General features: G+C 35.1%; 3 protein-coding genes across 3 annotated transcripts; 2 read left to right on the top strand and 1 right to left on the bottom strand.

Annotated features, from left to right (window-relative positions):
• Positions 1-1896: 1896 nt before the first annotated feature.
• Positions 1897-2997, bottom strand: LOC126702870 (uncharacterized). Its single transcript, XM_050401739.1, has one exon. The coding sequence runs from the start codon at positions 2995-2997 to the stop codon at positions 1897-1899; it is 1101 nt and encodes a 366-aa protein (XP_050257696.1).
• Positions 2998-7893: 4896 nt separating this feature from the next.
• LOC126714910 (uncharacterized) lies at positions 7894-12790 on the top strand. Its single transcript, XM_050415321.1, has 6 exons — positions 7894-8134; positions 9774-10064; positions 10230-10336; positions 10463-10595; positions 10718-10912; positions 12285-12790. Exons 2-6 carry the CDS (start codon positions 9780-9782, stop codon positions 12564-12566), a joined length of 1002 nt encoding a protein of 333 aa, XP_050271278.1. The 5' UTR covers positions 7894-8134; positions 9774-9779; the 3' UTR covers positions 12567-12790.
• Positions 12791-18462: 5672 nt separating this feature from the next.
• LOC126714911 (E3 ubiquitin-protein ligase ATL4-like) lies at positions 18463-19585 on the top strand. Its single transcript, XM_050415322.1, has one exon. It carries the CDS (start codon positions 18768-18770, stop codon positions 19476-19478), a length of 711 nt encoding a protein of 236 aa, XP_050271279.1. The 5' UTR covers positions 18463-18767; the 3' UTR covers positions 19479-19585.
• The last annotated feature ends 2016 nt before the right edge of the window (positions 19586-21601 follow it).

The raw sequence follows: 21601 nt of genomic DNA on the forward strand, positions 1-21601 counted from the left end.
ATAGAGGGATGGACTTTATTTTTTGTGCCTCAAACGGCAGAAAAACTCTTTCCAATAGATACACATTCCACCAACCCAAATCAGCATCAATGATGTCTGCTACTCTCACATCAGCAGATAGCAAGGAGGGGAGAGAGATCACCTTGCCTGACCAGTCACCTGGCAACCAACGATCTTGATAAATCCGGACTGTTTGGCCATTACCCACTCTATATCTAGCTTCAATAATTAAGTATCGAGTCTTAAGAATACTCCGCCAAGCATAGGACCCCGATTTGACTTGAGCTGAAAAAATATCATCCGAGGGGAAAAACTTAGCCTTGAAAACCCGGTAAAAGAGAGACTCTTTATCATGAACCAGCTGCCATATTTGTTTAGCTGACATGGCATCATTGAACTTCCTAAGCTCTTTAAAACCCATCCCACCTTCATTTTTTGGCAAACACAAAGACTCCAAATTTTTCTAATGAATATTCCGTCTCTCACCACGTTGACCCCAAATTTTTTTTTTTTATCATAACCTTAATCTCATGGCAAAGGTTCATGGGTAGTTGGAAACAACTCATGGCAAAGGTTGGAATTGCTTGCATAATAGCTTTCAATAACACCTCCCTTCCGGCTTGTGACAAAAGTTTCTCCTTCCACCCTTGAAGTTTCCCCTAGATCCTCTCCTTTATATAGATAAAGCTTTCCTTTTTTTTTCTACCCACCATAGCCGGCAACCCAAGATACTTTTCATACTCCTTAATCTCTGGTACACCTAGGAAATTCTTCAAATCTGATTCGGTGCTCTCAAGGACAGATTTACCAAAAAAAAAGGTTTGTTTTAGTACCATTTATTTTTTGCCCGGATGCTCTCTCATATAGGGCTAAAGCTGATTGAATTGTTTGCACATCACCCATCTTCACACGACAAAAAATCAGTCTGTCATCGGCGAAGAATAGATGCGAGATTTGTGGACCATTCTTACAAAGTGGGAAACCCCTTAAATCACCCCTAGCCACGGCTTTTTTGAGTAGCCCATTTAAACCCTTCGAGCACAACAAAAAAAGATAAAGAGATAGGGGATCGCCTTGACGAATCCCCCTTGTTGGCTTAATGAAACCTTAAGGAACTCCATTGATCAAAAAGGAATAAGAAACAGATTTAATTGTAGCCATTACCAAATCTACTCATCTCCCATGGAAACCCATCCTCCGCATCAATTGCTCCAAAAAAATCCACTCAACTCTATCGTAAGCCTTACTCACATCCAATTTCATAGCCATAAACCCCTCTTTCCTCGTTTTTTTAATCTTCATGTGATGTAGCGTTTCAAAAGCTACCAAAATATTATCCGAGATAGCCTTGTCAGATTTAAAAGCACTCTGAGATCCTGATACAACATAAGGCAACAGGCTTTTCAAACGGTTAGCTAACACCTTGGAAATTAGCTTGTACAAAATGTTACATAAGGATATAGGCCTAAAATCAGAAACTCTTTCCAAATTTTTTAATTTGGGAATAAGGGTGATATAAGTATGATTGAGACTAGCTGGGATAGAACCTGAATTGAGACAAGAAAGTACAGCACAAGACACGTCATCACCCATGGAATCCCAATAGTGTTGATAGAAGATAGGGGGCATGCCATTTGGACCCATCGCTTTCAAAGGTGCCATCTGTTTTAGAGCCATATCCACCTCTTGCTTCACAAAAGATTTCACCAAATCCGCATTCATTGAATCTAGTACAACCTGAGAAATAGTGACCAACACTTCCTCCAATTGATTTGGATTTGAGGTTGAGAAAAGCTCACTATAGTAGTCAATAAACAATTAAGTTATTCGATCATCACCTTCAACCCACTCCCCATTTGGATTTCTTAGGCGTTTGATGCAATTTTTCCTACACCTCTAATAAGCTTTACCATGAAAGTAACGTGTGTTTTGGTCCCCTTCTTTAAGCCAATGCAGCTTTGAACGTTGCTGCCAAAGCTTCTCTTCCTTGGTAAGGAGTTCTCTCAATTCTGCCTTCAAAACATGTAACCAGTCACCATTACCACTTCTTACCACTTCCCCTTCCGCCACTTTGATTTGCTTTTTCTTTTCAGCTAGAGTCCGAGAGATATTACCAAAAGAAACCCTACTCCACTCTTTCAATATCCTCTGACAATTGTTCACATTAGCCTTAACCACTGACATCGGATTAGAAGAGAAAAAAGGGCTCTCCCAAGCTGCTTCCACCATAGTACAACAAGACTCATCATTTAACCATACTTGTTCAAACCTCCAAGGTCTTTGATTTCGAATTGGCAGCCCCTCCATATGAATACTTAAAGGCTTATGATCCGAGAAAGCCATATCAAGATGAGTTACTGAATAACTCGGAAACAGAGAAATCCTTTCATGATTAGCTACAGATCTGTCAAGGCGCTCCCATTCTGTAACACCACCTGTCAATCTTTTACACCAAGTGAATTTTTGTCCAATAAACCCCAAGTCAGCAAAAACACATTCATCTAATGTTTCACGGAAATCCCTCATCTGAACCTCCGGTCTTGCTCTACCACCTTTCTTTTCATGAGACCTTAAAATCTCGTTAAAATCACCTGCACATAACCATGGCAAAGAAAAGTTTCGGTTAAGATTTTTTAGAATAGCCCAAGATTCGTGGTGCTTGTGAGTCTCGGGGTTGCCGTAGAAACCGGTAAATCTCCAAGAGTTTTCCTTACCCGAATTAATCACTGCATCAATATGGTTGAGTGAAGAAGAGACCACCTTAACATCAAAATCAGACCTCCACAGAAGAGCTAGTCCGCCCCCCTGCTTTATTTTTGAAACAACAAACATCTGGTCATAAACAAAATTCTGCAAAAGAGACTTTAGCCTAACTTCATCCAGCCATGTCTCGGCCAAGAACATGACCGCAGGATCTTGTGCCCGAACAAAATTCCCGAGCTCTCGAATTGTCTGTGGGTTCCCAAGCCTACGAAAATTCCAAACTAGGACACTCATGGCTCCTGGCAGAATTGGATATCAGTCTTTGCCAATAGAATAGTACTTCCTGACTCCACCTAAGAAACCAAACGTCTTTTACTAGGTAACTCATTTGAATCCTGAAGTAGAGAAGAAGGCCGTTTTGAGGAAGAGTGCGTTGCTTCAGAGAAAGCAGCCTCATGACTAAGGTGAGGAATTCTTTTCCAGGTACTTGGGTAGGGCACAGAGATATCAGTCAAGATTGGAACTTCAGTCAACGTAGAATTCTGAAACTAGATGGAAATAAGCTGCTTAAGTGAATCACATGCTTGGGGGTGAGGGATGGAGCACCACGGACTGTATGGTTGCATGGAGAAGCCCCCACAACACTGATGTGGCCAGGAGAATCGAATTTAAAAATCTCCGTATCAATCTCCTTTAATGTGTCCGAATATACATCCTTGACATTACTAGGATTCTAATCTGTTGGGATTACCAAATCTGATTGGGATATTGCCTCCGAAATACTAGGAATCGATTTTTTTGGTTCATCATGCGTAACTCCCTCCATGCCAGCCGGGGAATTTAAAATTGAAACGGACACTGCATTAATGATCCCCTCCTGTTGCACCTTTTCCTTATCAAGTTGCTCCACTGGCGCCTTTGAGTTAACACCCTCCTCCACCACCGTTTCAATCACCGGGGCTTGTGAAAGTTTATTCTGCCTTGAGTACCGGTCCTCATAGTACCCCGGAACGTAGATGACATCTTTACCGGCAGAGGTGTATGGTGCGGCTCTTAAGCATGACCCAAATTGTTGATTTTTAGCCTTAAGAGTACCCTTACTGTTAATCCATAAATCATAGTTTTTGTCGCCGTGGCTTAGACGACCACACCAGTAACATAAATTCGGAAGGTGCTTATACTTGAAAGAGACCCAAGACTTACCCCCTCCTTCAAGAGTAATAACACAACCCCAACACAACGGCAAGTTTAAGTCGAGAGTTACTCGAACCCTCATGAACTGACCCCCATCATCATCGACAGCCCCGGAGCATTTTTGCACTTCACCAATAATATCACATAAACATTCGCTCATATGCTTCGTCATGTACTTGTAAGGTATGTCGTGAACCTGCACCTAAAATGTAGCCTTATTAAAGATTAATTCATGAGCAGGGGATTCACCATCATACCTTTGAATAACGACTGAGTATTTGTCGAAACTCCAGGGCTGATTTTTTATAATACGGTCCACATCAGGAAGATTATTGAAGACAAATAGGCACTTGTGGTCTCCAATATGCCTAATCTTGAAGCCGTTTGTCGACCTTCACACCTGCTTGAACATTCTAGCCACCGCCTCCATTAGCAAGAAACGTGGAGTTAGAAATTTGGCAACCAACATGTACTCCCCTATACGATGATCAGCTCGCATAGTGTATCCAGTTTGTTCTTTTTAGGACAGAGATAGGTTATCCCAAATGGCTGCTAGATCTTCCATGATGAGAAAAAAGGTGCAGAAAAAGAAGAGAGGAAAAACTATTTCCCAAATACCCTACAAAAAAATAGCACACAGAGATTAAACAAGAGAAGAAACAAAACACTCCTTACTACTGTAAGGGACAAAACTCTTCTACTGCCTAAAGGGAGAATGGGGGACCATCCTTCCTAAGAGATAGAGAGACAGCTATGACTAGTCAAAATTAATTCATTTTGTTAGCCTTAGCCTATTAGGACCCGTCAAAATATTTGGTTAGTTTGCACTTTACATTTGCACAAATAAAAATAATAACCCAATCACCTCAATCAATGGTATTAGAACCACCATGAAACAGGCCTACACCAAAACCAAGACTCAGTGTGTTCGATAATTCACTTGCCTTTTACCCTGTTGATTGTCACCACTAGTAAATGTGACGAATCAAATGGCAATGTCTTCTATTCGTGCTTGGCTGCCAATGCTTTAGTTCACCTCCTCCAATGTTGAACCGTCATGAACCCATAAGGGAGTAGAAGGCTCTGGTGATGTTTGAAACTTTGAACCACTAATCACCAGAGCCAAACTTGGTTGTTCCCATCGCAATGGACTAAAGCCAAAACTTAGGTTGTGCAATCCATAACTTAGGGTCCGTTTGGATACTGCTTGTTTTGCTAAAAACTGAAAATACTGTAGCAAAATAATTTTTAAATGTGTGAATAGTGCCGTGAGACCTATTTTTATGAAAAAGTAGTTGGAAAAAAAGGTTTGTGGGTCCCGTAAACAGTGCATGAGACCCTGAACAGTGCCATTCCAGTGCAAATTTGGTTGTCAACAAGGTAGTGTGTACGGGACCCACTAGTAGGTCTATGTTCATGTGCTTCTCAATTAAAAAAAAAAAAAAGGCGTGAAATGCTAGAAACGCAGATGCAGGGTAAAATAATTTCTACCCAAATGCATACTTGATTGAATATTTGTGTGTGTATATATATATATATAAAATAAATAATTTGATATGAAATTTTATTATGCTATCAACATTAAAGATAATTTGATATCGTTTATATTGAGAAACATTAAGATGCACTAATGCACTGGATGCCCCAATGTGTTCAGTGCACTAATGCACTGATACAAGCTATGTCCATTTATACTAACTTTGGTAAATTGGCTACATGAATTATTTAATTAAGGAATCTAGGAGCTATTGTCTCAAAAAAAAAAAAGAATCTAGGAACTAACACTGATCTTACTTGAATTTTGTCTTATATCAATAATAATGTAAGTACAAATAATATCAACAGTTATGTAATGAATTTCATCCGCTCATTTAAAATTCATATGATAAAACTTAAAAAGAATTCTATTTTCTACCAAAAGAAATTACTCCAAAAAATGAAAAGAATCTTGATCAACACAAACTCAAAACAAAAAGCAGCTTATGTCACCTCCACAATAATGGGAAGGTATGGCCACATGGGCGCACCGACATTAGCGGTTTGGAACCCCATGTGGTGCTGTTACAACATTCTTGTATGTAAAAAGGGGGCCCAAAATTCCTGATTTTAAAAAAAAAAAAAGTTAAAGAAGGGCAAAGCAAGCCTTCTATTCTATTCCACCTTTATTAGCTACAATTCTACAATCTAATCACCCATAAATTTTACCAAGTTTAAAAAAAAAGAAACCCAATTACAGATAAACATCACATTGCCAACCTGTAATTAGACCTTTGATCTTTTGATTAACCAACCTTAGATTCACAATTAGAGAGGAATCCAACGGTTGTGATCAATCACATGGTCGAATTAATCAACCTTTGGCGTTTACAGAATAACAAATCCCTTTCCCCCCCAACTCAATTAATTGAGTAATCCTTTTCCAATCATAAGCCATCATTACAGAAATTTCATTTTCTTGTGTTGGAGCGTCAGTTCAAAACCCCAAACCTTTTTCTTCTCTTTATTAAAATTAACAAATTTAACGTTATTAAGCAAAGTAAGTAATTCAGCCAAAAAAAAAAAAAAAAAGCAAAGTAAATAGTAGATTTTTTTATTTATTTATTTTAATAATCGCAAAGTAAGTAGTAGAAACAAAAAATCAGATCCCACCGATTAATTATTATAAAAGAAAAATAATTTTTACAAATATAACCATCGAATTTTAATTTAAGTATCAAATTGGTCATTAAATTTTCAATATAGGAATAATTAACCACGCATTCAGGTCTGTAACAAATTTTATAAGTAGTATTTTGTAATTAAAAACTAATGCATTTAATCACATAATGTTTTGTTCACATTATTAATATAAATTTAGTAATGTTATAGCACTATCGCGCTCCCTAGGTGATCACTCCACAATTATAAGTACTTGTAGGGTGTTAGAGGTAAGGGTTAAGGTTCAAGTTTCTAGGAGGGAGATTCATACACATATACACTTAGATTATGTTAAAGTATAATTTCTATCTTGTATATATAAAAAAAAAGTAATGTTACAGCTATAAACTATTTTACAACATTTTTTTACAAACTGTTAATGTGATCAACTTTTTATTGGTTTTCATTTAGATCCACCATTAACATCATTTTTTTTTAATTAATAACCACTCACCACATTATTAGTTTTAAAATTTTTTGTAAAATAATTTGTGTCTATAGCATTACTCATATAAATTTTCAAATTTTCAATTTAAAAGTAAAAGAATCAAAGAAAAAAAATTATATCAATAGCATTACTCATATAAATTTTCAAATTTTCAATTTAAAAGTAAAAGAACCAAAGAGTAATGCTATAGATACAAACTATTTTACAACATTTTAAAAATTATTAATGTGACGAATTCTTACCAGTTTTAATCTGGATCCACCGTTAACATTACATTTTTATTTATCAATAGTTATTAGAAAATGCTAAAACCACGTCAACAATTTATAAAAATATTGTAAAATAATTTGTATTTATAGCATTACTTAAAAATCAAATCGTCATTCACATTAAATCCATAGAATAAGATTCATAAAGGCCAGAAAAAAAGTATAATATTAGGAATACAACAAAAATTTGTTTATAGGTCTCACAAACTCAGCATCAAATTTTAACAACATAAAAAAAAAAATATTCAACAAAAATATTTATTTTTATTAGTGCTGCTATATTAATTACATTTATTATCACTTAAATTTGTCAAATTGCCATTTAAAAAATAAGAAAAAAACTAGTATGACCAAGGTCAAAGCCGTAGTGGTGTTATTTTAGGTAAATTGATGAAAAACCAGGGGCGTTTCCAAAGCCAAAACCGCCAAAAAAAAAAATGCTACTGCTGTAGTAAGTGGCATTTTAGATAATACGTTAAAAAACCACAGGCATTTACGAACCCAAAAATCCCCAACAACAAATATATATTAAATAGAGTCGCGAGGTAATCGCATGCAAAAAAAAAAAAAAAAAAAATCCCGTGCTTGCCGGCCTAGTCGGGGTTTTTACCATAAGCAGCATCGTCTCATTTCATTTGACTGCAATTGTTTTTTTTTTTTTTTTTTCTCTCTCGCTCGCCGGTTACAATACATTTCACAATTTTTTACATCTTTCTTATAAGAGTCCGCCACATTTTTCACACACAGAGAGAGAGTGGACTCAAGAGTCACGCTGTTTTCTCTTAACCACTATTTCGCCGATTACTCTCTTCGCATTTCTCTGGTACTCTCTTTCTCTCTCTTTCTCTTTCTCTTTCCATTTTGATAATGGTGAAGAATTGGATTGAAATGCGTGGTTTTCCGAACAAAGATTTTGCGATCCTGATGCTTGAGATCTTGTTGTTTGCTCGGTTTTTTTTTTTTTTTAAGCGCGCTAGATCTTCGTCTGTTTTTAGTTTTTTTGTTGAATCCGTTTGTGTATCTGAGGGTTTTTTAGTTAGATGCTAGTAAATGTGATTTCTATGTTTTGTAATTCACACAATTTGCTTGTTTTACTTGTAATTTGAATTTGAATTTGACTGTTTTTGACTGGATTGGGGGTTTGTTTTGTAGTGAGATTTCTAATTAGTCATTTTAGGGATTTGCAAATGCTTGTGCACTAGTTTGTTTGTTTTTTTTTTAATTTTTATTTATTACTAATACATATTTCATTTCAGATTTTTCACTATGAGAGTGATAAGATCAAGCATTATGTTATGTTCTAGTTGACACTTATTTAGATTAGTCTTTTGAATAAGATGAAAGATAAATTTGATTAGGCAGGAGATTCTGAACTCTCCGTGTCAGTGTTTAGTGTAATACATTTTTCTCACGGTTCGGGAAAAAGGAGGAGGGTTGTGGTGTCTAATAATATAGCGTTTGATGAATACATGTGGTTGGTCCTGATTAGTCTATTGAGGATCCATGGTTGAATCCAAAATTTTGGGAGCTTTCAGATTGTTTGGTAAGTGGTTGTCGATCTCTTATTATGTGATTAAGAGTTGATGGGTAATGTGGTGGAATTTGAAAGGAGTGATTTAGCGTTAAAGATATCGGGTTTGAAGTTCCATTGAAAATCCTAATGCTAGGATTTTAAATCTTTAAACGAATTGGAGTCAATTGGGCCTTGAAAAATGTGAAATCTGATCATAGAGAGAGACTGAAAGTTATAAATGAAGCCAAATGGTAAGCTTTTATGATGTAGCTATATGGAAACTAGAACTTTGAGGATTGGATTCACCGAGAGGAAATATTTTAAAAGCACTAGTAAACGGCTTGCATTCAAAGGAGAAAGGGTTGGTTTGAAAATCGCTAAATTACGAATGCATGTGGTGCTTGATGAGATCTATGATGTGATTTTTGTTTGATGTGTATAGCCAAAAGATGATGTTGTGGGGCTTGTGGCATTGATAAAGTCAGGAGAGGCTTTTGTTAATACTTGTGTTTAATTTGAGTTGCAAATATGGTCCAAAAAATATGGCATTGATAAAGTCCGGAGAGGTTATCTGTTGACTGGATGTTTTTGTCTACAATTTTTATAGATCCTTACATGGGAAGCACCATGAGGTGCACATATAGACTGACATGTCAGATGCTTCAACAATTATCAAGGCATTTAAATACTATTTTCACATGTGATTGTTGGAAATGGTGATGGGAGTACATGGATTATAAAACTTAAGTTGGTTTATCTTCTAGGGTAGGAAACGAGGGTGAATGTGTGAATCTTCTTATATTGATTGAAATCTGGTTTTTATTTGTATTCACTTGCCTTTCTCTTCATGCTAAAATTTTATTTGAGCATATCAACAACCATTTGCATCCTATTTGTTCTATAGCATTGTTTATGATGAAAAATTGAAAATGATTTCTGTTCTGTTCAGACTTCTATGCAGGAAGTGATGTCAGAGAATGCTCTTCGAGATCTGAATACAATACCTGGATCTGAGAAGAAGAATGAAAGCTCCAGCAAAGGGAGTTTTACAAAGCCTTATATTGGGGCTGCAACTGAAAATCTTGAAGAATTCCAGAAGAAAAACTCTGTCTCCTTGGTTTCACCTCCAATGAATGGCAATGAGACTGCTAATACTGTATTAGAAACTGGAATTCCAGAAGTAGAATACATTGAATCTGAGAACTTGAATGATCTAGAAGACGTTGATACAAGTCTTAAGGTATTATTCCTTCTTTTTTAAAATTATTCTGCTGGGCAGGGGTTCTTATTATCTTTTATGGTGTTTGGTTTTGACTTTTAACCTCAGATGATTATGCGTGAATATTCTGATATATGGAGTTTAACTTTTTGTGTGATGTCTGTATTGTTTTGTTTAATATTTCAGACACTCTTAGCTGGACTGGAGTCTAAAGATTGGGTTTTGGTGTGTGAAGCACTCAATAATGTACGCCGAATATCAATATTTCACAAGGATGCAATGCTCGATATACTGTAAGTTGCAAAATTTTACTGGATGATCTAATTGAATTGTGTAACAGAGATGTATGGTTAAATGTTTCTATAAATATCATTTATTTTGGGCAAATTTATTCATGTTGACCATGTACTGGTGAATAGGGGAGATGTGATTTTACTGGTGGTGAAGTCCCTGAAGAATCCAAGAAGTGCTGTTTGCAAAACTGCAATCATGACATCTGCAGACATTTTCAATGCATATAATGATCATATAATTGATTCATTGGACCCTATGGTAACTCGTGTTTTTTATACTTTATTGCCATTTTAGGTTACCTAGCTTTTTAGTGAAAGACTACTGCCATTGACATGTGAATTTATTCGTTTTTTCAATGTGATCAAATGTGATGGGTGCAGCTATTACAGCTTCTTCTCAAGTCTTCACAAGACAAACGTTTTGTATGTGAGGCAGCTGAGAGGGCTTTAGTAGCAATGACGAAATGGGTTTCCCCTGTTCTTTTGTTACCTAAACTGCAACCATATCTTAAGCACAAGAATCCTCGAATTCGAGCAAAGACATCAACGTGCTTCTGTCGAAGTGTTCCCCGACTGGTAAGAAAAAGACAATAGATATGCTCGTTTGCTGATTTGTGTGTTTAATAAAATTTCATATCTGCATCCAATTTTTTTGTTGATAACAATTCATTTTATTTTAGACCTCTCTTTTATATCATTTACTTTGTTTCATATCTTTCAATGTTATTACTCTTTTTAAAGAGAGGAAAAAGGCAATGCTAAATGGGATTTATCAAAACAATGTAAAGAACTTTCACTTATCAGTATGGTTAAGACCCCATATATACTTCTCTCTCTCTCTCTCCCTTACATCTGATTGAACTTTAGATGATCCAATTCTTTTGTTAAATACTTAATGTGGTTAATCCAAATAGTTAAATGCTTTTTGTGATTTCAGTGTTAATAATTTGTATGTATATATCCTATTAAAGATTATTTGAGCACTTCTGTGTGGATGTATAGATATTGCTACATAGTTTGCATCGGCTGCTGGTGCTGCTTGTTTCCTGCTCTGCTGTCAATGTAATTACCTTATGTGCATCCTGGCATTATGGGTCTAGGCACCCTTTCCTTGTGTTACATATGTGACAAATGTTTTGTGCACCTACTTATTGTTGGTGTCACTTTTCTGCTGTATTGACTCTGTAATCTTTTCATTGACCTTTGAGAAAAAAAGTTTTAAGGGTTCCTTTGGAGTTTGGATATACCAATCCATACACCCACTTTAATTAGAACCTCATGCATTCCCCTCTATTTTTGTGTGTGTTTGTGTTCAGGAACAGTATCATTGTACACAGCAGAACTGTATTCTGATGCCCCCCGCCCCCCCCCCCCCCCCCCTTCTTTTTTTCCTTTCTTTTTAGTGTATTTGCCCCATTTCTTCCTATCAATTTTTTTTCCTGAGCTAGGGAAAAAGGAAAATTAAAATTTCACATTCATCTAATTGGTTTTTATACTGCTATAATATTCTTTTGATCTTTCTTTTTGGGGAGAGGTCCCTGGATCTACTGAACGTTTTGTTATTGTTTTCGAATGTTTTTGTTTTTCACAGCGTGTAAACCTATAGTTAAGTGGTTGTTGCTTATATCTGTAATATTTGGTGAGGCTGATAAAAAAATTAGGAGGAAAGATTTTTAGAAAGTACTGTGTAAAAAAAAGTAGCTGTAACTTCAAATATATATTTATATTGACCGCATGGTGTACCTGGGTTTTCAGGGATGGGTAAGCTGTTACACATTAGGTTTTGAGGAGTTCTTATCTCTAGTTAGTCCTTTTTATAGAGAAAAAAACTTTGGAAGAATTAGTTGCAATATTAGCCATCAATAGACATGGTATCTTACTGTGACTAGACACCTACTTTATATTTGCCTTTATTTCCCTAATATCCTCATGTTGTTTATGTCAACAGGGTGTTGATGGAATTAAAGCATATGGTATTGACAAATTGATCCAAATAGCTGCATCCCAGCTGAGTGACCAACTTCCAGAGTCCAGGGAGGCTGCTCGTATCCTTCTACTGGAGCTACAGACTGTATATGAGAAATTTCATGACCTCACGCCCACTGTATCAGAGCATCCGGATATGGGCTCTTGGGAGAACTTTTGTCAATCAAAACTCTCTCCTCTAAGTGCACAAGCTGTCCTTCGTGTGACCAATATTGCTCGGGAGGGTCTTGTTTTGGGTTCCTGACACTATAGAGAACATATAAGCTTTAGGGAGCACTGTCCCCATTTACCAACATATATGAGCTTTAGCAAGCCTAGTCTACAATTACATTTTTCCTTGCTTTTTGGTTTGCTTCATAGTCCTCTTTTGTAAATACTACGAAACATTGAGATGTTTGGAATTGCGGTTGAAGCTTGTAGTCAAGCAGGAAAATTTTTATGGTATTTCCCGAGTATTGTTTACTGCTAGTCACCATTTTCTTGAGATTTGTGCTACGTTTTAGGAGTTACATTGCCTTCTAATAAAATTCAATTTAAGGAACCTAATTAAAAGCTTGCTTTTCTTCTGATTGTAATCTTAAGAAGGTGAGGGTTTTCTATTTTCACTCTTTTTTTTCCTGGTTATTGTAGTTATGTGGGTTGCAACGTTGGTGTTGCGGAGACTAGATGTGGATTATGCCTTATCAGGAATTTGAAAGTCACTGTCTTTGCAGGATCAAACACTAGGGTTTGTTTGATTGCCCCACAAATTTGATGGCTTCTTTACATTTTATATAGTTCTTAATAAGCTAACATTGTGAATGAGGTAATTCAATAATCACAAATATCTAGTTGGATCGTTGGAATGTTCTCTTCCCTCTCCCATTGTACCAAAAGCTGGATAAAATTATTTAATTGATGCGTGAATTTTTTTATAAATATTTTTTTAGGGAAATGACTTATTCACGATAGCAAAGGTTGTATTTGTTTAGGTCTAGTTTAAGATTATGGACTTGTTATTTGTGCATTAAATGTTTGATTAAATGTAAATGGGCCTACCAAATTCATGGAACAACCAAACAGATCTTAGTGATTTGTTGATAAGAATGGGCTTTTTACATTTAGATTATCGGTAACAGCTGGAAGGAAAATGGAAAATCCTTTAAAATATAAGAAAAACGCATCGGTCTCATTCTCTAAAGTCTAATCTCTACGCTGATAGGGTGCTGCGATCTGTGGACGTAGGAGTTTTTTCTTAAAATAATGATGTTCAGGGAAAAAAAAAACTATTTCCAAACAATGCCTTCTCATTTTGTTTTCCAAAATCCTTCAATAAGTCTAGGGGTAAATGACTGAGTGGAGCTCTATGTGAGTGATTGTTTTAAAAAATCTGTGAATTTTCTGGTGTCTGTGGTGTAGAGTGTAGACTATGGTAGAACTCAATACCCTTTATGTCACATAGATACCACACTGGCAAGAAAAGAGTAATAAATATCAACTGAGACAAACAAAGGTTACTAAAGCAATTATGCTATCCCTAACTAATGGATATGAAAATGTGTAAAAATTTGATATGTTGTTTAGAGTTAGATATTTAGGTTCATATTTTTCAAATGTTATCCAACATGTTAAATTTACACATACATATATTGAATGTGTTTGGTTTTAGTGAGGTAAACTTTTAGGCATTATTTTAGTTTGTCAAAATATTGTCTTAAGAATTGATATCTATTAAAGCTTTATAACTCAACTAGTATTTCTTGATGTTTCCAACAGAAATGTCCAAGACTCAAATATTTTCTTCCTTTTTTATTTTATAACTATTGAATTATAAAAAATTAAATAAAAAAAGTGGATATGTAAAAAAAATATATGAAAAAAACTTTTGGCACTGCTATACAACCAAACAAAAAGGGATGTTAAATTTGAAGATTTATCGAGTCCAACTGCATCCCCTTAAAAGCCCTTAAAAGAGCTATATCATTTGGCCATTACAATTAGTATTTTGTAATGTGCTTCTTCCAGACACTTTCTAAATTTAAATAGTTTATTAACCGTTAAGCCTATTTAGGTTATCAATTTTTTCTTTTATCTTTTTAGTTTATTAGTTTTTACACAACCTTTTAAGGTCTCAAATTTCTAAGTACAATTCTACTTTAATAATCTTTCAATAAATAAAATAACAGTAAAATGTTGCATCCAAATACATACGGAGGTATGCAGGACTTATTTTTACCCACTAAATACCTTTAGTTGTCTCAATAACTATCTTTAAGTGACATGTTGACTAGACGAAAATGATGTAAAATCATTCTATTAGAGACTTATTGTGATTGGGCACATAATCCCTTAAAAAAGTGGATACAGAATCATTAACTAAGGGGATTTTGCGCTTTAAAGAATTTTCAGCAGTCTCTTCAAAATTTTACCAAATTTGAAGGATAATTTTTTTTACCTACCAAACCACTTTTTTAACACACCTTCCAACAATCTCTCTATTATTATTATTATTATTATTATTATTTAATACTTTTATTAAACTAAAATTTTTTAAATATTTTTATCCATAACTTTGAGAGAGAGAGAGAGAGAGAATATTTGATTAAAATGTTTTATTGATTTGCAATAACTCTCCATACCAAGAGAGTCACTGTAAATCTCTAAATTCTAAAAATCGAGAGTCACTGTAAATCTTTAAATTCTAAAAATCTTTCTCCATAATAGAAAAGATGTTGGAGCCCCATTTTGTGGTTTCACTATCCAGGTTAGCTCAAAAATTGGTTTGAAGAGATGTTAGAGTCTTAGAGATGCTCTTCATAATTGTGATTTACCTCAATAGCTAAATTTAATTGACATCTATCTTACTTTGTAACCATTTTTCTTCCATTTCATTACTTGTCCTTTTCTTTGCTATGCACCAGATTAAGAAAAGGAAAAAAAATTGAATGAATATAATCTTATTGTTTTTTTTCCCTTTTATTATTATTTTTTTTTGAGAAGAACCCTTCTTATTAATTAAGTTTACAAGTACAATATTTTCACAAAAAAAATTCACAACACAGGTCCTATCACCTTACACATATCTGTTCACCAAAATCAAAACACAAGCAAACTCAATGAATAATATTACCATCATAACTCGCTAAAATTACAAGTTGTAATTGATTTTCACATGGTTCATTATATATTAAAATTAATTTATTGTCTACAATTAACGCTTTCTACCTCAACAATTTATAAAAAAAATTTGTATATTATGTAGAGTTATTGAAAAATCAAATCATGGAGACATGAACCCAGATTTCGTGAAATTCTGTGTTTGAAGACTCTACTGTTTTCTTTTTGCTGCATTCTATGTATTCATGCACCCCTTTTTTCACTCAAAAAAAAAAAAAAAAACTGCCCTTTTTCTTTATAGGCAAAATAAAGTTTGAACTTTGAACAACGAAAGAAGATAATTCTGAGATAATTTTTTTTTTTTTTTTTTTTGCTTTATTGGGCTCTTCATCTAAAACAACATCACAACTAATGATAGAGTGATCCAACCACCGCGGCTATAATGTGTGATGTATGACAGAATGATAAGTCAGGTGGATCTAAAAAAATTTGATTAAAATAAAGCTTGTTTCTATATATTAGTTAGGGTAGGTATTTATGTTGGACTTATATAATCCACAAACTTTATTCCATTTTGGAAGTCTTAATCACACATTAATAATTTATCTACTTTTTCTTTGAATCAAATCTTGTATTTTGGCACATAATCTAAGAATTATTACATGACACTGACTTGAGAAATAAAGAACCATCTTATATGTTGTCATGAAATAACCCTAATCAATGGACCTGGCCAGCTACGATACATCACACATGTGACATGAGCTTTATTTATTTATTTTTTGAGGAACTGTGACATGAACTTTTCCTTAATCGGCTGGGCATATGACATGGACCTAGCTATGTGATCTATATTTTTGCTAACAACGATGTAGTTGATTCTTTTTTTCTTGATTGAGGATGATACACAATAGAATGTTAATGTAATATTATATTTTTCTCTTTAAAATAATTTGGAAAAAAAAATCATTTAAACTTCTCCAATTTCTTTTTTATTGAATGTGAAGTTTGAAAATCTAACCGTTAGATTGTATGTTCTTATTATATAAACCTTCACACTTGCAAAGTTTCAAGAAAACCAAAGATTAATGGTTATGTTATCAATAACATGTTTACATTTTGTGGTAAAAAATTATGCATAAAAAATAAGTTGATTGATCGAATAGTAAATAACACCAAATTTGAATGAAATTTGACATGCGTATTAAGAATATAAAGAACATGTAATCTAACAGTTAGATTTTCAAAATTCACATTCATATATATATATATATTGAAAGTTCAATCTGCATCCTTGCACAATCTTGAGCATTTCTTCACACTCTCTCACTCACTACCCTTACATGATTCCCACCTAAATACAGGGTCACTAATTGCTAAAATACAAGCAAATTTGGCACGGAATAAAGCCAACAAGATGGTTGATAAAATTCAACCTTACATATATAAACAATTGTAATTTAGAGAGAAACCCTGTTCATATTTTACCCTCAAATTAGGTATCTAGGATTAAATCTCGTGCACACCAAAAAAAGAAAAAAAAAAAAACAAAAGAAGAAGAAGAAACTTAATACAGGGGTTTGTTTCTTTTTCAGTTTCAAATGTTGTTTATTCTAATTAATCAATTAGATTTTCACCAACCCTTATTGGCTCCTATGCAAATGCAGTGGTTTCTCAAATCATTAGATGACCTGTTATAGAGTGGTCCAGCTTGTATGTTTGGTGACCGACCAGCTTGGATTTTATGAGAGGTTAATTACTGTTCCACTTCTGCCAGGAGAGAATCAGAAAAATACATTCTATAAAACATGTTTAAATCAAGTGAAATTATATATCATATAAATATTTGACGATATAGGAGAAAAGAATGTTTATCAATGGGTTAAAAGTTCAAATAAATTGATCAATTGGAGGGCTTCTCAATTCTCAACCAATCTCAATGAGGTTGGCAATTCAAAACACTCGAATGTGAAAGCATTAAAAATGTATACAAGTAACCAAAGCGCCTTCTAGTATGCTTTTTTGTCCATATTTGTATATGATAATTAAGTTTATTTAAATTTAGTCTAAGCTTGTTTCTCAAAAAAAAAAAAAAGTCTAAGCTAAATTTTGTTTGTTTAGGACCCGGAAATAATGCATCAAAGAAGAGAAGAGCGAATCTATCAAAGGAAAATGTGAACACTAAAAAAAAGGTACCTTTCTTATCATGATTTAGGCAGCTCTTGTCTTGATCAATGATCATGATTCATGGGGTCACCCTATTAATGATAGGGCAGTGACATGAAGCTTTGAAAGTTTACAATTACTACTTCCATTTAGTAGTTGTATAAAAATAAAGATAGCAGAGTTGCCTTTGACTGATGCTATATCTATTGAAAGGAGTTGTTTTATCTGCCAAAACCATATGAAAATTGAAAAGAGAGAGCTAGAAAGTTTGGGGGAAAGGTCTACATTCATCATCAGCCTTGTTTGTAGCTTAATGTTAATGGTACTACCAGTCCATTCTACCTTTGATAGCTCTTAGCTAGTCTTGGGTTTGATCGATTCATTATAGTTACTGGGTATTAGAACGAAACTATATATTGAAAGTTCATTTATTGGTTGGTGCAACTAGAACAGAAAAAGAAGAATAAATAAATTGCTTGATTTTGTTAATAAGTGTTCTAAAGCTTCAAGTTAAGAGATATATTTAACATTTTACTATTCAGTTTTAATGCTTTATTATTTAATTTTTATACAAATTTTTTTATTTAAAAAATGTCAAATTTTACATAAATATTACAAAAGCCCACGACTCAATCTTGAATTTGTAGGCATGAAGCATGCAACTATAATTGTCTCTATTTTTTTTTTAAATTAATAATATAATACTGTTAATATTAAATATTTTTTTAATTTTATCAGATATTTTTTTTGGCCTAGATTTTTAACTTTGGTTCTTTCCCTACCGACTCTAGATTGACCCAACCCCCCCACTAAACATTTAATACACTTGTTGACATATATAAATGAATTTCTTTCTCTTTTTAAAACAGAACCACCCCAATGATTATCAAAAAAAAAAAAAAAAACAGAACCACCCCACTAGGCCACATGTTTCTAATTAATATAATATTCTCTTTCTACTCATCAAATTTCTCTTACACCAGAAACATTTCTTCACATTTTCAGTTTTTGGAAGTTGTGAGTTTCTTGATGTATGGCAAAATATGTTGTGTTGGCTTGAATAATGTTTTTCTTTGAAGAAAAGAAACTATAAGTTGGCTATGGTTTTTACTTTTCAAGGAAGTAGGTATAGGGCAGAGGATACTAAGCTTTTGAATGAGATTCAATCTTCAGAAAGATTTTGATGAATAATGAACTCTTGAGTTTGGCAACAAAGGTCTTTGTAATGGCAATTATCCTATCTGTCACACTTTTATTTGGTGGAATTTTGGTCTTAGTCTTAATCCATGTTTGTATTGTTGGAAGGTCCTTTAGAAGAGGATTCCCTAATGGAAATATCGATGAGAGAGGCAGCACTGGAAGCACAAGCATGTCCAGGGATGACTTAGAGAAGCTTCCTTGCTTTGATTACATAGCCAAAGATGAGAGAAGTAGCCCTGTGGATTGTGCAGTTTGCTTGGAGAACTTCAAGATGGGTGATAAGTGCAGATTATTGCCCATATGCAAGCACAGTTTTCATGCTCCGTGTGTGGATGCATGGCTTTTGAAGACACCTATTTGTCCACTTTGTAGAACCTGTGCTGACTTGAAGAAAGTTGGTTCAATTTTAGGTGAAGAAAGTAGTCATTTCAGTGATCTTAGTGTTGACTTGAGAGGGAGCCAAACTACAGAAAGTGGTCACCTAAGTGATATTAGGATTGATTTGGGAGAGAGCTTGGCCATAGAAAGTGACCATTATAGTACTATTAGCATAGAACTTGGAGAGAGCCAGGCAGTGGAAAACACCCATTTGAATGATGTTGGCATTGAATCACAAGAGAGCCATGTAAATATGGTTGGGAGTCAATTGAGTTCCAACCCCTCTCCTTTGCCCCAGATTGCCTTGGCAAACTGATGTATGAGATTCCTATAATAGTTGAAGTGTATATTTCATAAGGTTTATTTGTTAAGCTATGATGAACAGACCAAGTTATGCTACTTTCTTTTTTCTTTGTTTAGATCTATCTCTAGAATTTGAATACACACGTCTCCTATTTGTTTGCTTGGTAGATTTAGCTGATCTGCTGATGGGTGCCTCTTTCTTTTTTGAGAAATGTTACTCTACAATATTTTAATAATAAATATATTTTTTAGAGAGTTTAACACTACAACAAAATGTATTTTCAGTGACGAAAAAATTCGTCACTAAAAATCCAGTTTTTCGTCACTAAGGACCTTTAGTGACGAAATTGGACTTTTAGTGACGAAACTCATTTCGTCACTGTAGCCCCGTCACTAAAAGTCCTGGTGACGAAAAATTTCGTTACTAAAAGTCCGATTTGATTTAAAAAAAAAAACATTTAGTGACGAAATGCTTTCCTCACTAAAAACACTATTCAGTGACGAAAATATTTTGTCACTAAGGCTGCGTTTATTTTGGCTTCAAACGATTTCCGGAAATCCTTTTACATCTTTTCATCTGTTTGGTTGCGCATGGAAATAGAGTTTTTCGGAAAATCATTTACTTTGACCGTAAAATTAAGGCCTTTGACTCGGAAAATGAATGCAGGTTCTGTTTTACCTTCAAATCATTTTCGAGCTCACAAGCGTGAAGAGAGAGAGAGAGAGAGAGAGAGAGAGAGAGAGAGAGAGAGAGAGAGAGAGAGAGAGAGAGAGTAGAGAGAGTGAGCTAGATCGCGCCCCACCCCAGACGCGCCGTTGAGATCATCGGTGCCGTCGTTCTCGACCCAAAGCTCATCGGCGCCATCGTTACCGATCTCGTTCTCGTTGCTCATCGGCGTCATCGTTACCGATCTCGATCTCGTTCTCGTTCTAGAGACAAAGCTCATCGGGGCCGCTGATCTCGTCGTCTCGATCTCATCGCACCAATGATCTCGTTGTCTCGATCTTGTCGTCGTCTCTCTATCCCTGAAGTTTTCGATCACTCTCTCTTCCTCCCTCTCTCAGTTTGACCAAATTTGTATGAAGTTCAATGAATTGTTTTGAGCAGATTTTTGTTTCTTTAAAGTGTATATATTGAATTTTTTGTAATAAAATTTGTTTGGATGCTAAGAAAATGGTTGAGAAAATGTGAAAAATTTGTAGGAAAATAGCATTTCAAAATGTTACTAAACACTGAAAATGGTTTTCTAATATAAATTTTAAAATGCAACCTGATGATGTTCGAAATCAGTAAGGTAGAATGGCCTGGCTTCGGTGGGCTGTTCAAGCGGTTGATGGCCTGCAAGGAAGAGAATGCGATCAAAAGAGGAGACCGGAGAAGACCGGTCGAACCCCCTCCGATGGAGAAGTTAGATTTGTAGAAGAATAAGTTCCAAGTGTTTTGGAAATGTGTCTGAGAGAAAAGACTTACCTTTGTCGGGTTCAGACCGGTCCCTTATATAGGGAGCCTGGGGCGGTTATTTGTCCAATAACCTCCCCAGAATTTGCGAAAGCCAACACATCCGGGGTTAACCGCCTCAACGGATATAAAAACTATAACCGCCAGTGGGAGTCAACTTATTCAAGTGTTGTGCTATCGTCCATCCGGTGTAGAACTGTTTGGTCGTCCAAGGGTATCTGATGGCCGCTCATGGACGACCTTCATGGACGATCATATCATCCATGGGAGACTTAACTTATAGAGTGGTGCTGTTGTTTAATGGACGTTTCTTCTTCTTCTGGGTTGACTCTTGAATCAACCTGCGCTGTAAGCTCTGGACGAAACATTTGGACGAGCTGGAGATGGATTATTTTCCGCTTCTCTATCAGTTGCCCCTTTGTTCAAAGGGTCGTCCAGGGCATCGTTGTGATTTTGGCCAAATTTCACTTTTTCGTACGCCACGTGTCGCGAAACTGTTGGTTGGCCAGTACTGTCGATCTCGTTTCCCAAAAGAATCGCCACGTGTCTGTCTCTGAGTGGCGAACGTCGTTTCGCTGACCCTGTCGCTGGGGCCTATAAATAGTACATTCTCTTTCATGCCCCTCACTTTTTTCCTCATTCTCTCTTCTGCCAATTCGTCCAAGATTCTCGTCTAG

Source organism: Quercus robur, chromosome 2, assembly GCF_932294415.1.
Source record: "Quercus robur chromosome 2, dhQueRobu3.1, whole genome shotgun sequence".
Classification (NCBI taxonomy): Eukaryota; Viridiplantae; Streptophyta; class Magnoliopsida; order Fagales; family Fagaceae; genus Quercus; species Quercus robur.

Bases quoted from the DNA above. Each gene is read 5' to 3' on its own strand.
- LOC126702870 (XM_050401739.1), bottom strand. From the start codon at position 2,997: ATGAGTGTCCTAGTTTGGAATTTTCGTAGGCTTGGGAACCCACAGACA.
- LOC126714910 (XM_050415321.1), top strand. From the start codon at position 9,780: ATGCAGGAAGTGATGTCAGAGAATGCTCTTCGAGATCTGAATACAATA. The intron at 10,065-10,229 runs GTATTATTCCTT...TTAATATTTCAG, and splicing joins ACGTTGATACAAGTCTTAAG to ACACTCTTAGCTGGACTGGA. The intron at 10,337-10,462 runs GTAAGTTGCAAA...ACTGGTGAATAG, and splicing joins GATGCAATGCTCGATATACT to GGGAGATGTGATTTTACTGG.
- LOC126714911 (XM_050415322.1), top strand. From the start codon at position 18,768: ATGAATAATGAACTCTTGAGTTTGGCAACAAAGGTCTTTGTAATGGCA.